Below are 14,899 nucleotides of genomic sequence, written 5' to 3'. Positions count from 1 at the left end.
TTGCAATTCAGAATATTGGCAGTGCTTCTGAGGGCTTTAAATGTATAATGTTTCAGAGAGCACTTTGATATTTTAGGTTCCGATATAAAGTACAATATTAAATAGTGTACATACGTAAGTACTTGAGGGTTGCCGTAACAACAAAACCTCCCCAAATAGGCCTGCAACTTGACTCTGCCTTCTAACCTTTCAGTACTCCCCTTCACAATAACATACCTGGCAGTAGACAATACACGCAGGATCCACCACACCTTGAACAGTGGTGACCTGCTCCACCTCCATGATTCTCCTCCCGATCTGCAACATAAACTAGAGAGACAAATTCCTCTCATTAAAGTGAGAGGCTCCATAATGCACGCTGTCAATACCTTACGGCTTACCTCGGAATGCCGGAGCTAAGTGCCAAGGCCTCATAAGTGGACTGAGCTGTGTAAAAAATGTAAATAATGTAGAGTGGTTTTAGCGGACACTGCTACATGACCTTGTATGGTAAACATCACCGTGCTGCTCATAGCTTCAGTCTTATCACTGACTTATATCACTCTTTCCCCTGCAGCTTTGAATATAAACAAAAAACACACCACAAAAAGACTTAAAAATCCAATGTCATCTTTAATTTTTCAGCAAAAATCAAAATTATTTTACTCCAGTGTTTTAAAAGTCCATAAAAAATAAATATACATTATGTTACAAAACATTTCCAGTGTCTGATCATTAAAAAAAGCACGTATTAACAACATTGATTACACAGGTAGAACACAGTAGAAAGGATGTACGGTCCAAAAAGGCACCTTGTGAGCGGTAAACATTAAGTTGCCTGAAAGTAGCTGCAAGATGGTAAACTCTTGATGGTTCCCAAATTCGGCATGTGTATAGTTTATAAAGTATGTGACTAGGCAAAAGCTTCATGACTTTGGTAAGTGGTAAAGAATGCTTCACAGGTTTCTAGTGCTAAAATGCCTCTCCGTCCTTCCATTAGTGCTTTCTCGCTCTATTTAAAATGCATGCATGTGTTTGGAAGGCCCCCGGTCCGAGATGAAGGCACGTGTGCTCTCCTGATTGTTCAAGTTTGATCAAAACAGTTCAACAAAAGAAAAACAAAAGGCGCCATTTGTGTGTGTTCCTTGTGTGCTTTCCAGTCCTTGAAATCCGACCGGACTGCAAATGTACCAACATGTTGATGCGTGGTGATGCATCTGGGTCCCAAAGCGTTTCCTACCTTTGCCCACCAACATGGGAAGTCACAATGCAGAGTGCACCGTAGCGGTGAAGTCATTTTGCAATACATTCCAAGGGGAAGTCTTCATGTGTTGAGTCTCTGCACCCCCCCTTTTATTTCCTTTTTATGGCACAGGTTTCATACCAGTTTGTTCCCTTTATCCTTCTTTTTCCAAGGCAGTCCTTCTGTTTGCTGTTTAATACTGCTCTCCAAGAGAGGTGTGGAGACGACTGTGGCGCTCCTCCCGTCCCGTCCCGTCCCATCCTGTCGCGTCCCCTCACAACGGCGGGCTGGTCTGAATGTCCCTAACAGGTCAGATCGAAGTCTCGTTACTGCCACTGTTAATGTAGACACAGGCGGGGTGGGGTTGGGGTTGCAGGAAGCATGAGCGGCAAGGAAGAAGGGGGTCAAAGCATGGAAAGGAGACAAGAACATGCAAGGTGAAACTGAAGGCAAGCAGCGCAGGAAGTCATCGTCTACTTATATTTGAGTTAGCAGCATGTTAGCTCAGAGTGTTGCAAAGGCTAGTGAGATTTTGATATGTAAACATATGTTGATATATAAACATATCAAAATCTTTTCTCGCCTTTATTTGGACCATTTAGTAGGGGTGTCACAAGAACATTGTCACAAGATAAATGAAAATCAACTAGATAATTTGCCTCATCTCCCGCCGCCAAACAGGCAGGAATGGAGTTCACTCTGTGCATTAGCTTCAGCACCTTGATGCATTTGCTCCATAGAATAATGGCATAAACGTAGTGAGCCCTCTCTATGTCTCGGTGGGTGGAGGCGGGGTTGGTTGCATACACCCAGAGTGCAGAAGAGTGTAGGCTGTGAGGAGCAATGCAAGTCTCGTCTCATCTCGTGTATCGTTTCATTTGATAACACCTCTACTATTTAGTGTCCAGTATCTTACATAATAGGTTGACAATGTGGTGATACATTAAAACAGAGGGGTCCAAACTTTTTGGAAAGGTCAAAGGTTGCCGGGGCCATTTTTATTTTGTAAAAAGGCTAAATTAAAAACAAAAACATTATATGTGTTTATGTACAAAATTTAGCTTTATGTTATAGGTGACAAAACATATAATTGAACTTTTTATCACAACTTTCCTCCCAATTTTTCCAGTTTTTTTTTTTGGTTTAATTTTAATTAATTTTAGAATGTGCCATGGACCAATAAAAAATGAGCTGTGGCCCGCAAATGCCCCCGAGGCCGTAGTTTGGACACCTCTGCATTAAAATCACAGTGTAATTGCCGTATTGAGCTGCATATAAGTCGACATTTTGACCCCAAAAATTCTGCCAAAGCTTTTCTTCCTGCCACTCACACATAGTTGCGACACAATGTTCTAAAATGAATTAGAATCAAATTGAATGTACAAAAATAAATAAAACATTTAAAATTTGAGTCTTGAAAATGAGGACTCGTCTTATATTTGTACTGTTTACTAGTTTTACTGTGTACTAGTTTTATAACAAATCAAATATCAGCCGCAAAAAGCACAAAAAAACGCACAAAAAAGGGTCTTGAAAAAGAGCGGTCGTCTTATATTTGGGTCAATAAGGTAATTCAAGAGATTCGAAAGACATTACTCACTCGGAGTCAGATCCATTGCCGCCGTTGACCGTCCCCGACTTCAAGTGCATCGCCACCCCGCCGTTGGTGTCACGGTACATTCCCGCCTGAAACGCCTCAATGGGAATCTGCGGTCTCGGCGCGACGGGAGGTTTGATGAGGGAACCGTTGTCGTGGTTGCCTTGTGGACGACCTCCGCCTCCGTCAGTGGAGGCCAACGAGGGTCGTCGGGACGAAGGCGCCATGATGTTGACGGAAGTCGGAGGCTGGGGGGAAGCCATGTTATTGTTGGGCGGTGGGGAGGTGATGGTGGGGGAGTTGTAGTCGCTCAGCTTCTCCCGTAGACGGTTCTTCATGTTCTTATCGGTCAGCGGGGGCGGGTAGCTGATCTTGTTCTTCAAGATACCTGAGATGAACAGAAATGTCCTTTTATCTTTGAATCCCAGCTAGATATATAAAGATACATATATATTTCTTATCCCTCACCTTTTCTCTGCTCTGGTTGGTGGTTGCTGTTGGTTTGACCAGCTGGTGTTATTATTGTACTTGTGTCCTTTGCATTGCTAGCTGTCTGCTTGACTCCATCCTGAGGTTCCTCCTTATCTCTTTCTCCATTGTGGTTCAGCTTATTTTCAGCGTGCAGCTCCACATTTACCTTCGTTTCCACCCTCAGCCTCTCCACACCACCAGGGTCCTCGCTATCGCTGGCTGTCGTGGCATCCGTTGGCCAGTACGGCTTCATGTGATTAGACACCGAGGCCACTGGAAGGAAATTAATTGATCATTGTGTTAATCACATTCACACGAATGGATAGCACTGACTAATAGTTACAGTACATTAGATTGTGTTGTGATTAACCGCTATGATGCTCACAGTCTCTAGGGGGCATTTTGCATGGTCTATGGGGAATTCCATGACCATGATGTAATTGGGAAATGTAAATCCAATTAATTACATGCTAAATTATTATGAATGACTAATGGAAGGAGCAGACAAATTGCTGGAACTCAAAACTTTCTTTGGCCCCATGGTGGGTTACTTATCAGACAGACAATGAAACATACGTCAACAATGAGTCAGCAATGCTACGTTTGGGCACTCGATTTCGCTGAACAGTACAGCACAGGACAAATGGATAAGTTTGTTACGTGGAATACTGTATGAAAACGTAAGTGGTGCAAAAACTGAATCATACAAAAACTGGGGGTACAAAAACCGTATTACTGTAACTGACCATGAATTATCAGCGCATTACTTTTGAGTTACATTTCGAACATGCCTCACAAAGTTACGTGAAAGAACCTGACATGTTCAAACTTGCACAAATCAGAGCAGGAAGAAACAGATGAGATCAGAAAGTAACGGGCTACTCCCACGTATGTTAGCATTGCCGTATCTTTACCTTTAGGCGTACTGTGAACAGGCTGCCTCTCGTTATTCCATTTGGGCTTAACGTCAATGTCGTCGTCCTCGCTATCCGAAGAGTGAGACGAGGCGTAGGAGGAGCTGTTCTCGTCCATTGACAGTTCACTGTCTGAGTCAGAGTCTGACACAAGGAAGGATGTAAAGTGAGATCAACTGCTGCACTTCAGACTGACAAAAAAAGGAAGGAACTCACCATCTCCCTTGGAGGCACTTCTGTGGAAGAGAGGCCCGTCAAGATCAGTGTGTCCTTTCACCTTTCCTGATGAGACACTGGGCTTCTGGCCTGACTCTTCCCTGTTCACAGGAAGAAAGGCGGAGAATAAATGACAAGGTATGATTACTGCTGGTTAGGACATACTTTTCTTTTTTTTCTTTCTTAATTTATTTCAGACATGCATACTATGTTACATTATTCTTTCTCACATATACACTTACAATATCTATTTATATATATATATATATATACGTATATACATATACATACACATATACATACACACATATCTACATACATATATATATACACATATACACATACACATACATGCATACACACAACACCTCATTACTACACATGTCTGAAAAGGAGCAGGAAGAAGCAAAGCTTATTAAATCCTACCCCTTCTCCACGCCATAGCAGTTACCAATTCAATAAGTTATTTATTTATTTTTTTTTTTCCACACATATAATCACAGAATCTTACATAAGACAAACAACAAAAGAAGAGTGGGAACATCGGACACCCCAGCAAAACCCCAGGACATTGCTGAAGCACACCACCAACCCCGCCAGTCAACCCACCTGGCCCCCGACCCCCCTATACATACTAGATTTGATAGCTGACCAGAACCACAAACAGGGAGGGGTTTTACTTGAGGAAGGGCTCACTGTTTAACTTTAATTATGGTATGAGAAAATGTAATGGAAAACATAAGTAGGTCACTTATGAACATTGCATTGTTGTAATGGTGGTAAGGCACAAACTGCTCAGCCTGCATGAATTTCACACAAAAAGCTTCAATTTGTTGAAAGATTTGCCATCTCAGCATATTTTTTCTGCATTGCAGCCAATTTCCAAAGCAAACCTGCAGAACATATATTTTTAATAATCCCTTTGGAAATACGACACCACGGTTATGTCGTTTCTTGACCCGAAGCTGCTCATTCCAAGGCTGGAGGATTCTGACCCAAAGGCTTGTCTCAGAAAGATGGCAACAGACAGAGCGTGTGTCAGTTGTAAATCCCATTCCCAATCTTGCCTCTGGTTCCAGGCAGCACGCCACATCTTTTTTTTTTCCACCACTCATTGACCCCCATGGTCAGCTCATATTACCCAAATGACAGATTTATGGGTAAGGCTCTAATCCTTTAACTGTTGAACGCTTCTGTAAAATAACACAAGGTATGTATGAACCTGCTGAGTATGAGCACAAGTCTTGACTCAATAAACTATGAGGAGGTGAAAATAATGGGGGTTAGGTCAGGACTCTTTACATTCTTCCAACTTCAAACGTCTGGAAAGTTGGAAGCATAGATTGTCATATGTCTTATATGTGCCATGCGCTGCCAAAAGCAATGCAAACAGAATTATTGCACAATTCTGAAATAGTGGAGAAGCCTTAAATGCCTTTAAAGGAAGGAACGAGCCAAGAAGAGAGTGTGTGGCTGTTTGTGTGTGTTAGTTAAGATAACGCGCATGCACAGACAATAGTAAAAGCAGCCATGCTGTCAGTGAGCGTGCTGTACCTGAGTGTATAAGCCAGGTAACTGCTGCGGCTCTTTGCTGACCTGAGCGTGCTCTCCAGGGAGATGGTGGACTCCCCGATGGCTGAGCGGTACAGGTGGCTGTCCTCCATGTTATTACAGTTGACAGAGCGCTGCAATAATGGTGGTCAGCTTAAAAAACAGGCATGATAAGCACACATAAGCATAAGAGTGTGGGTCCCTTACCGTGAGCAAAGCTGCCCGTGCGGCGGCCGTCTCCTCAGATAGGTTCTTCTTTCCTGTGAAGACGTTCTTAAGATGTTTCCTCACGTCTTTGTTGAAGACGATGTGGAAGAAGAAGATGAAGACACCCTAGGAAAGAAGCAGCGTGTTTACAGTCAGTGAGCTGATGGACTGCAATGGAGGGCGGGACTGTATAAACGCTGAATTACCTGCAGACAGCTGAAGCCGGCAAACAGGTAGTGGAAGGTGAGCACGTCGCTGTTGACCGCCATCAGTCCTAGCAGCCAGGTGGCGCTGATGAGCAGCAGTAGGAGGAAGGCCAAGCGAAGAGCCCGGCTAAGAAAGCATACCACATAAATAAGGATTATTATAAATTATAAATACGGATAAGAGTAATATACTGTACATGTTACTAATTCTGTAGAGGTGTATTATTGTCATTGAGACTTACATAGCGCCTGATTTCTCAACCGCTTTCTGCCTGCGACCACAGGAAGCCTTTGCGGCCAGGATGAAGATCACAATGTTGACCTGTGGAAAATTGATAAGTGGTTAAGTACAGTGAATACTCCAATTGATGCTTCAGGGTGCGTCGTTAACAAAAACAAAACTAACTAGCACCGGGTCTAAAAACATTGCTTAACAACTGTGGCTGTGGGCAACATCCTGATGGAGTTGTTAATACCTACACAGAATCGCAGTCGCTGGTAGTACTATGTACTACTAGTACTATGAAAATCATGTGTGCCGTAATGTGGTTTATAATAAACGTGTCAGTGGTTTGCTCCTTACCGCTAACATTGGTTCTGTTGCTGCTGTATTGTGCAATGTACTTGTTAATAAATAACAACAGTGGTCAAAGAAACCCAACTTTCCTTTTCCACTTTCTCATGCACTACAAATCATTTTAAAAGACCTTTTTTTTTTAAATTGCGGTCTGCCTCTCTCCAATCTCTGCTTACAATCAATGTACTGTAAATGAACACCTCTGCTATTATTAGAGCAGTAATACTGTATATGCTATTTACATTGAATAAGAACCATCAATACAGTTGATGTTTTGTCATCTGGAGTAAAACGTACCAGGACAACAACAAATATAGGTCCGGCAAAGCTCCAAATGAGGTTGTCTTGGACGGACAGCCAACAGAAATCGGGGTTCCCATAACCCTGAGGGTCAAGGCCAACAGCCAAACCTGAAGAAACAAGCAAACAGAAGTGCATAATTAAGACCTTAAACCAGATAAAGTGTAGCTGCTGATAGTGAACTTCATGTATTTCTTTTTACCAGTGATTATAGCCGGGATTCCCCAGCCCATGGCGTAGTAGAACCTCATGTGACCGTGGTTGATGTTGCGCATCTCTGTCAGCATGCGGTAGATGTGCAACCCCTCCACAAACATCCAAGCGAAGGTGCACATGTAGAAGTAATGCAGGAGGATGGCTATTATTGTGCATACAAACTGCAAAGAAGAAAGGAGTCATTAGAAGAGTTTCAACGAGGAATGCACTTTGTGAAGGAAGAGTCTGTAGGTCAGAGAGCAGGGGTAACCACTTGACAGCTTTATAAATCATACTGCATATGGGCCACACATGCAAACACACGCTCAAATTTTTATGTTGTCAAACACCCTAAACCAACAGTGGGCAAAATATAACTATTCTGTATGAAAGGACTCTCAAGTGCTGGGTATCACAATGACCCATTATGAGGTACAAATATGTATTACATCCAATATGGTGGACTAAAGCACATTTAAATCCTGCTCTAATGACATGCTAGATGTCCCACCTTAAAAAAAAACGACTCATGGGAGAGATTTATCAAATGAAATTAGAAAAGTGGCCCCAGGGCCTCCCGCTATAAGGCCTGTCTCGAGACAGGTACCAGTCGCAGCATGTCTCCAAACATGGGTGTGTGTGTTGTGCAAGTGTGTGAGTGTGTGACTTCAAAGTCTTTCCACATCTTATGATCCCACAGAAAGACTGTAAATGTTCAGAAGAATTACTCCCAAAGATATTTTTTGGATCCTGTACTAACACTAGTGATGAGATAAAATGGGAACTGTAGTAGAAACGACTGCTGCACAAAGTAAAATTAAATTTCAAAATAATTCTTGAATAATTATGTACTGTATATATCCATTCATTCATTTTCTACCGCTTATCCTCACAAGGGTCGCGGAGGTGCAGGAGCCTATCCCAGTTGTCTTCGACCGAGAGAAAGGCCGGGTACACCCTGGACTGGTGGCCAGCCAATCACAGGGCACATATAGACAAACAACCATTCACACTCACATTCATACTTATGGACAATACGGAGTCGCCAATTAACCTAGCATGTTTTTTGGAATGTGGGAGGAAACCGGAGTACCCGGAGAAAACCCACGCATGCCCAGGGAGAACTGAACTCGAGTTTCCTAGCTGTGAGGCCTGCGCGCTAACCACTCTTCCACTGTATATATTGTTGTATAAAATAAAACAAATGCATAAAAATAACTAACCGGATTTTCAGTCTGATTGATGCCGAGCAGGAAGACGAGTTCGGAGAAGAACAGCGCGGCCACCAGGTTCCTGTGGATGACGTGCAGGTTGGAGCTGAGGCGCCGCAGGAGACATAACAGCACCAAGGTGAGCAGCAGCAGGAAGAGGGAGACCGACACTGTGGTGTAGGTGACGATCTTCAGCGGCAGAACATCACCGTGCTGTTAGGAAGGAAGAAGAGAGGTCAGGGTGAGAGCAGGTCATTAGATGGCTGAAAGGAAAGGAAAAGGAAAGGAAAGGAAAAAGAAGGCTGAAATGTAATATGCATTACCTCTCGTTTGGACATGTCCATGAGCACGGCAAAGCTGGTCATGTGGTTACACTGACAGCTGATGTGACTGGTGTTCCTCTTGAGCACTTCGCACCCTTTTGAGGACCACCCGCCGGTCCCTCCGATCCTAAACAAACCCACATATACGTATAGTGATGCAATATGCAGACCATGACATACATCTGGGGTGGTTTTGATGTCCAACTCACGCAATGGAGTGATTCCAGAAGACGCAAACAGGTTTTGTCCTCTCCTCTGTTTCCAACAGTGAGTACTCCAATGTGATGGGCGGGTCCAGAACCAAAGGAAGGGGTGGACCCTCACTGTGTACCGTGGCGCTCACGATGGCTGTGTTGATCACCGGACGGTTAGGGACTCTAGAAATGGGAAGACAACACATGTGGGAATTGCTTTTCTTTAATTTTATTGAAAAAAGCTAAAAAGCTACCTTAAACTTCTGCGGTCTGGGTCATATCTCTCCGGAAGCAGCTTCCCTAGAGATTTATATACTATCACCACGGCAACTGGCAGATGAGCAACTGGTTCAAGGTGGCGGCGGCTCCTGTCAGACTCTGTATGTTTCTCCACCAGTGGGGTGTCCGTCTGAGAGGCAGGAACTGGAGTGGTCTCCACTGGGTCAGACAAAGAGAGAAAAGGTGAAGCAGATGAATGGAGAGTTCTGGGTGATGTTCTTACCTCTGTGTCGCCGAGGCTGCGTGTTGAATTGAGGGAAGTGGACTGAGGACCCGAGCTCTTCGGGATATTTCTCTTGGATGTCCTGGAAACGGGGGAACGTGGTCTTCTGAGGATCCGACACATCAAGGTAGTCTACGGATAATACTGGCGGAGGCAAGGAGAGAGAAATGTTGTTACATAAACTCCTGATCAAAATATTTAGACCAGTTGGAAAATAAGCTTTTTATTCAAATAACCATTAACCTGTTCATCTTGCTGGGTCAAATAAATTGTGGCTGTAGGCAACCTCCTGATGTGTTTTTTATGAAATTCCCAAGATGGGAGTAGCTGCACTTGAGGTATCATGAGTGGTTAGTCCCCAGGAGCTTTATTTACCTCTGCATGTACTTTAAAATGTTGCAAGTATTATGGTTGCTGGTTGTGTGGTCGGCAAAAGCAAATAATCACTCTCTAATTAGCGCTCAATCAAATACGATTAAACCAGCTTTATCTACCTCTGCATGCGCTTTAAAATGTTGCTACTCAGCTGTTGGCATGAAACTCTTACGTGACACACCTGCTGTATTGTTGTTTACATTGAACTCATCAGCGCTATTCATGTTCCCTCTTTACAGCTATTACAACATTGGTTCTGTTGCTGCAACGCTTGTGGGCTAACCGACTTACTCATGTTGTCCGTAACAATGGTGAAGGGTTTCAAGTAGGTTTTCCTGACGTTCCTTGCCAAAGTGTTGGCATATTCCTCAAAATTCCGAAGCAGGTGAGCCGTGCCCCCGTCTGTTTTCTGGATTTGCTCCCAGTGTGCTTTAGTGTCTGGGTTCAGTATGGCGCTTCCAGCTCGAACCAAATTCTAGACAGATTTTAAAAAATTAGGTGTTGGAGTGTTTATTACTCCAAGATGGATTGATGTCTTTTTCTCTGTTACTTCATTGAATTCTGCATCCTTTGCAGCGGTGAGGTCAAATCCCGCCCGGCGGCTTTCATAATGCAACACGTGGTTCAGCAGCTGGGTGGCTGTCCTCACGTCGTTGCCGTAGTAACCTTTGGTGCCGTTGGTGGCGCCGTGGAGCAAACGCACTATGTTCTTGGAGCGCTCATTGTCCATCCTTGAGCTGTTATGGCGTAGTTCTTCATTCTGGAATGGGAGACTTTCTTTTATAACATAGCTGGAGATAGACGTTGTTTGCTAGATTTTTGCAGTCATTACCAGTTTATTCAGTTGAGCAAAGGAGGCGGTGGTGCAGTTGAAAAGCTCAGGCGACAACCAGCCTTTCTCGTCGCTACAGTGGCGAATGGCAGTACCTGAACACAGAACCACTATATTCAGTCCTGCTCTATACTAATGCCGACTATCACCATGAAGAAACAGCAGCTGCATGAAAAGTGTACAGAACAATAAAGGCTGGAAGTTCAGGGAACTCTGGGACAATTCCCAAATGAATCTGTAGCGACAACAAAAAGGTTGCCATGGTGACCGTGATGCATCCAGACGTTTTGTTTTCACCTCTGCACTCACCAGGGAGGCAGAGACTTGATTGGCTGATGAGAAAACACTACTGGTACACTACATACAGTCTACTCACATTATGTTCTATCTGGCTTACCAATAGATCCTTTGGGACAGTTCATGGCAGCCGGACGTCCAAACTTGGTCTTCGGCCACCAAATACCCGCATCAAACGCTTTAGGACAGCCTTCATACACCACTGTGGAGCAAAGAGGACAAGTTTAGTGTACTTTCATTCTCTGGTGTTTGGTGTCCCACTGTGGATATGACATGACCACAACATTTCTCAAAGTGACCTATGGATCTACCATGGATTCAAAGTCTGAACACGTTCCTATTAGGTCAAATGCTGAGCACATTGACATTCTTCTTCTGTCTTCTATTCAGTGCTACTGTATTGTCTGCGTGCTCTCCCGCTGCCAAGTTCGTGAAATAGGCCGACTTGCCTCTTCTGCTTGACTGATTGGCGACAAAGGCAGAAAGTGAACTCAACTGCAGCACCAGCAGATGTGAGCGACACCATTTGTCTCTTTTTGACACGGCCGATTCAAGCCGGGGTCCACTTTGTGAACCGAGGAATAATACAGCAACTGTTTACCATTTCCTCCCTAAGAGTTTCCCATCTATGCATAATTCCATCTGGGATGAAACGACATACCTTCACATCCAGTGGTAGTGACCTCAGCAAAGGGGTTATCGCAGCGGTTGCATTGGCGGCCGATGACTCCGCCTTTGCAGGGGCACTGCCCGGTGACAGGGTCACAGGTCCGAGACTGGGAACCGACATAGAAGCACTCACATGGGTAGCAAGTGTCGCCTCCTTCAGGGCGGTAGTGGTTCTCCTGCAGGAATCAGCAAAGATTATTGAGTCGCTAGTACCTATTTTTGGAAATGTTTTCCAATTGTTGTATTTAAAATTGTTTTTTAAACAAATATTTTAACTATTTTCCCGGTATCTTTTTTCTCATAATATTATGACTTTATCCCAAAATATTTAGATTTAATTCTCGTAATATAACTTTCGCGTAACCTAATTTTCCAAAAGTTGCATCTTTACGTTTTGTTTTGTTTCTCATGATATTACAACTTAAAAAAAACATTAATTTTTCTTTAATATTTAAACTGTATGCTTCTAAAATTAATTGAGAATACTACATACTACAACTTTATTCTCCCAATATTTTGACACTTCTAATAAAATTACTGCTCTTTTCTTCCATTTTTGCCTGTAATATTGTAATTTCTGAATTTGCCAAGGGCCATTAAAAAAGCAGCTGCGGTACGCAAATGGCCCCTGGGCTGCACTTTGGACCCCCCTTGCTTTAAAGCAAGAATATGGAATTGCTTGACTACTTCAATTTTTTTTCAGCTTGTACTGAGAGGACAACCTCATCTGTTGCCATGGAAACATTGGTTCACGTCTCCAATGTTGATGGACCAGCTTGGCAGTTAGCACTAGCATCAATGCTAATGTTACTGTTCAAAATTATATTCAGTGCTTGTTACCTTCAAGTAATAATGTGTATTATTGTACTCCATTCCTATAAAAACAGGTGGCACCAATTTCTGCCCATGCAAGTCAGAGCTTTTCTTCTTTTTCTTTTGTCACTCACACGCACTAGACTTCTTTCAAAATATAGGGGATAGGGGAAAATATAGGAATCTAGTCATAGTATTGCAGACACATCTTGTTAGCATTGGTTGACTTAGCGTTGTTTTTAAAATGTGATCATACCTTGCAGCGACACTCCCCGGTGGTCTTGTTGCAGTCGCTGTGAAAGCCCCTGCTTGTATCGCAGCCACAGGGTCCGCACATGGGGCTGCCCCACCAACCCTGAGGACATGGCTTCTCCATCCTGGCATCACACACATTTACATGGACTCGTATTTTTCTTCCATTACAATTCTGCTACAACGGTTGTTATCACCACTAAAAGAAAATATTAGGTTTATCTCCTGCCTGCCTGACACTGAAATCTCCAGTAAACTTCCTCCAAGCTTTTCTACCAGTGAACCACCCATGTAAATTTAAATAAACATTTTCTGGTAAAGACAGATGTTAACTGCAGTTTTACACTGATGAGGATCTGAGGGTATGCGGGCAACAGAGACTAAACACCTATGGAGGGTCAGCCAGGCGTGAAGGGAGGGAGTACCACATCCTGCCTCAGACAGGAAGTGATACGTGTCATGGAGGTCAGTACACAGGCTTGTCTAATATGAACATGTTCTTAGAGGCTGAAAAAAAGTATGAATTCTTCGAGCACAAACCAAAGCACAGATTATTGAATCATAAAGTTGAAAGAGGTTGGCAGCATAACAAAAATAAAGATTAGTGTGTTTCATCTCTGTGGGAAGAAATGTCAGATCTTAAGGCTTTTAAAGGAAGGACTTACTTGTTTTCACAGTACTGGCCATAGTAGCTGTGACCACATTCACATGTGTATCCGTGGGAGGAGCTTGGCTTGCGAGCGCACGTGGAAACGTGCTCACACGGGTTGAGCTGACAAGCATCCACGCACTCTTTACCGAAATAACCTTCAAGACGAAAGGGGACGAAAGTGTCTATAACTTGTCAAGAAAGTTAATAAGGATCCTGGACAGTGTCAGGGTTCGTACCGGGATCGCAGACACAAGTGTGAGTACTCCAGTCGTCGCTGCAGTGGCTGTTCTCGGGGCAGATGTTTGAGTCGCAAGGGTCGGCCAGGTCACAGCCGTCCTCCACACGGATCTTCAGACCGCGGGCCATGTTGACGTTGGCCACGTTGGTGGACGTCTCACCCATGCGGACACCCTGAAATGTTGGAGAAAAAGGAAGGTCAAGAGGATAGACGGTATCTCACTGAGCATGCTATTGTATATGTACCATGGAAAACGGTGTGTTACATGAAATATAAAATGAAACCTTAATTTATTGCGCAACACAATCAATTTTATGGTAAGCAACAGCACAGCAAGTGTACCATGAATGTGTAGCAACATTTTAAGGGGCATGCAAAGGTAAATTAAGGCACCGGACGGTGACCATTAGTGATACTAATAAATGCAGTTTCAGGTGGTCCTCCTTTCTTTCTTCAGTTTCTTGTTTATTCTAATGCCTGGCACAACTAAAGGTACCTTCAATTGGACGGATATGAGGATGAAAACAAAAATGGCTCATACGAGTTAAATCTTTCGGGGGTACAATGCTATAGGTATTGATTTAAGAACTAGAAAACCATGGAAGTTACTAGATATCAGCTCTTAATAAAACTGTATCCTGTTGGGCGAGAATGAAAAACCATGACTTACCTGTATGCAGCCAACAAATCCTTTCCTGACATGATTGCTCTCTCCAGGCAAACCTCCAACATGAAGAGTTTGAAGTTTCAACCCTGGGAGGTCGTTCCCGATCACCATGGACGTCTGCTTGGAAACGTATGAATGTAATAAATTGTGTAAAATTTGACACGTGAGAAAGAAAACCGATCCAATCCAAGTACCTGGTACATGCCGTAGTCCAGGGACACGGCAGCCATGTATTTGATGGCTTTACCGTCTTTTACGCTTCTCAGCTCTACCAGCAGGTGGTGCCACTCCCCGTCGTTGACCCGAACTTGCGGAAAGGTCAATGACGCCACCATTTGTTGCCGTAGCAACACCTCCATACGAACTTGTTGCTCGCTGACCTAAACAAAGACAAATATGGTCATCATGAAGTGCACTT

The 14,899-nt window shown here is 43.6% G+C and overlaps 1 protein-coding gene across 5 annotated transcripts in view; it reads right to left on the bottom strand.

The window, feature by feature from the left end:
• Positions 1 to 611: 611 nt before the first annotated feature.
• The window catches only part of celsr1a (cadherin EGF LAG seven-pass G-type receptor 1a), a 53,839-nt gene continuing 39,551 nt past the window's right edge, over positions 612 to 14,899 (bottom strand). For 2 of the 5 annotated variants that reach the window (XM_058077088.1, XM_058077090.1), the window contains 26 exons: positions 14,676 to 14,861; positions 14,485 to 14,598; positions 13,813 to 13,987; positions 13,590 to 13,731; positions 12,929 to 13,049; positions 11,852 to 12,035; positions 11,291 to 11,392; positions 10,894 to 10,988; positions 10,612 to 10,821; positions 10,353 to 10,536; positions 9,687 to 9,830; positions 9,439 to 9,622; positions 9,200 to 9,367; positions 8,991 to 9,117; positions 8,680 to 8,880; positions 7,464 to 7,638; positions 7,259 to 7,371; positions 6,627 to 6,706; positions 6,385 to 6,511; positions 6,179 to 6,304; positions 5,975 to 6,105; positions 4,421 to 4,521; positions 4,205 to 4,348; positions 3,288 to 3,563; positions 2,823 to 3,207; positions 612 to 1,524 (listed from right to left, as the gene is read on the bottom strand). In XM_058077088.1, the coding sequence (XP_057933071.1) occupies positions 1,497 to 1,524; positions 2,823 to 3,207; positions 3,288 to 3,563; positions 4,205 to 4,348; positions 4,421 to 4,521; positions 5,975 to 6,105; positions 6,179 to 6,304; positions 6,385 to 6,511; positions 6,627 to 6,706; positions 7,259 to 7,371; positions 7,464 to 7,638; positions 8,680 to 8,880; positions 8,991 to 9,117; positions 9,200 to 9,367; positions 9,439 to 9,622; positions 9,687 to 9,830; positions 10,353 to 10,536; positions 10,612 to 10,821; positions 10,894 to 10,988; positions 11,291 to 11,392; positions 11,852 to 12,035; positions 12,929 to 13,049; positions 13,590 to 13,731; positions 13,813 to 13,987; positions 14,485 to 14,598; positions 14,676 to 14,861 (4,023 nt within the window). In that variant the 3' untranslated portion in view covers positions 612 to 1,496. Of the gene's footprint in view, positions 1,558 to 2,822; positions 3,208 to 3,287; positions 3,564 to 4,204; positions 4,349 to 4,420; positions 4,522 to 5,974; positions 6,106 to 6,178; positions 6,305 to 6,384; positions 6,512 to 6,626; positions 6,707 to 7,258; positions 7,372 to 7,463; positions 7,639 to 8,679; positions 8,881 to 8,990; positions 9,118 to 9,199; positions 9,368 to 9,438; positions 9,623 to 9,686; positions 9,831 to 10,352; positions 10,537 to 10,611; positions 10,822 to 10,893; positions 10,989 to 11,290; positions 11,393 to 11,851; positions 12,036 to 12,928; positions 13,050 to 13,589; positions 13,732 to 13,812; positions 13,988 to 14,484; positions 14,599 to 14,675; positions 14,862 to 14,899 lie in introns of all 5 variants that reach the window. The other 3 variants (XM_058077091.1, XM_058077092.1, XM_058077089.1) reach the window with 2 other exon arrangements.

This window comes from Doryrhamphus excisus, chromosome 7 (assembly GCF_030265055.1).
Source record: "Doryrhamphus excisus isolate RoL2022-K1 chromosome 7, RoL_Dexc_1.0, whole genome shotgun sequence".
NCBI lineage: Eukaryota > Metazoa > Chordata > Actinopteri > Syngnathiformes > Syngnathidae > Doryrhamphus > Doryrhamphus excisus.
This window is presented reverse-complemented; position numbering and strand designations above follow the sequence as displayed.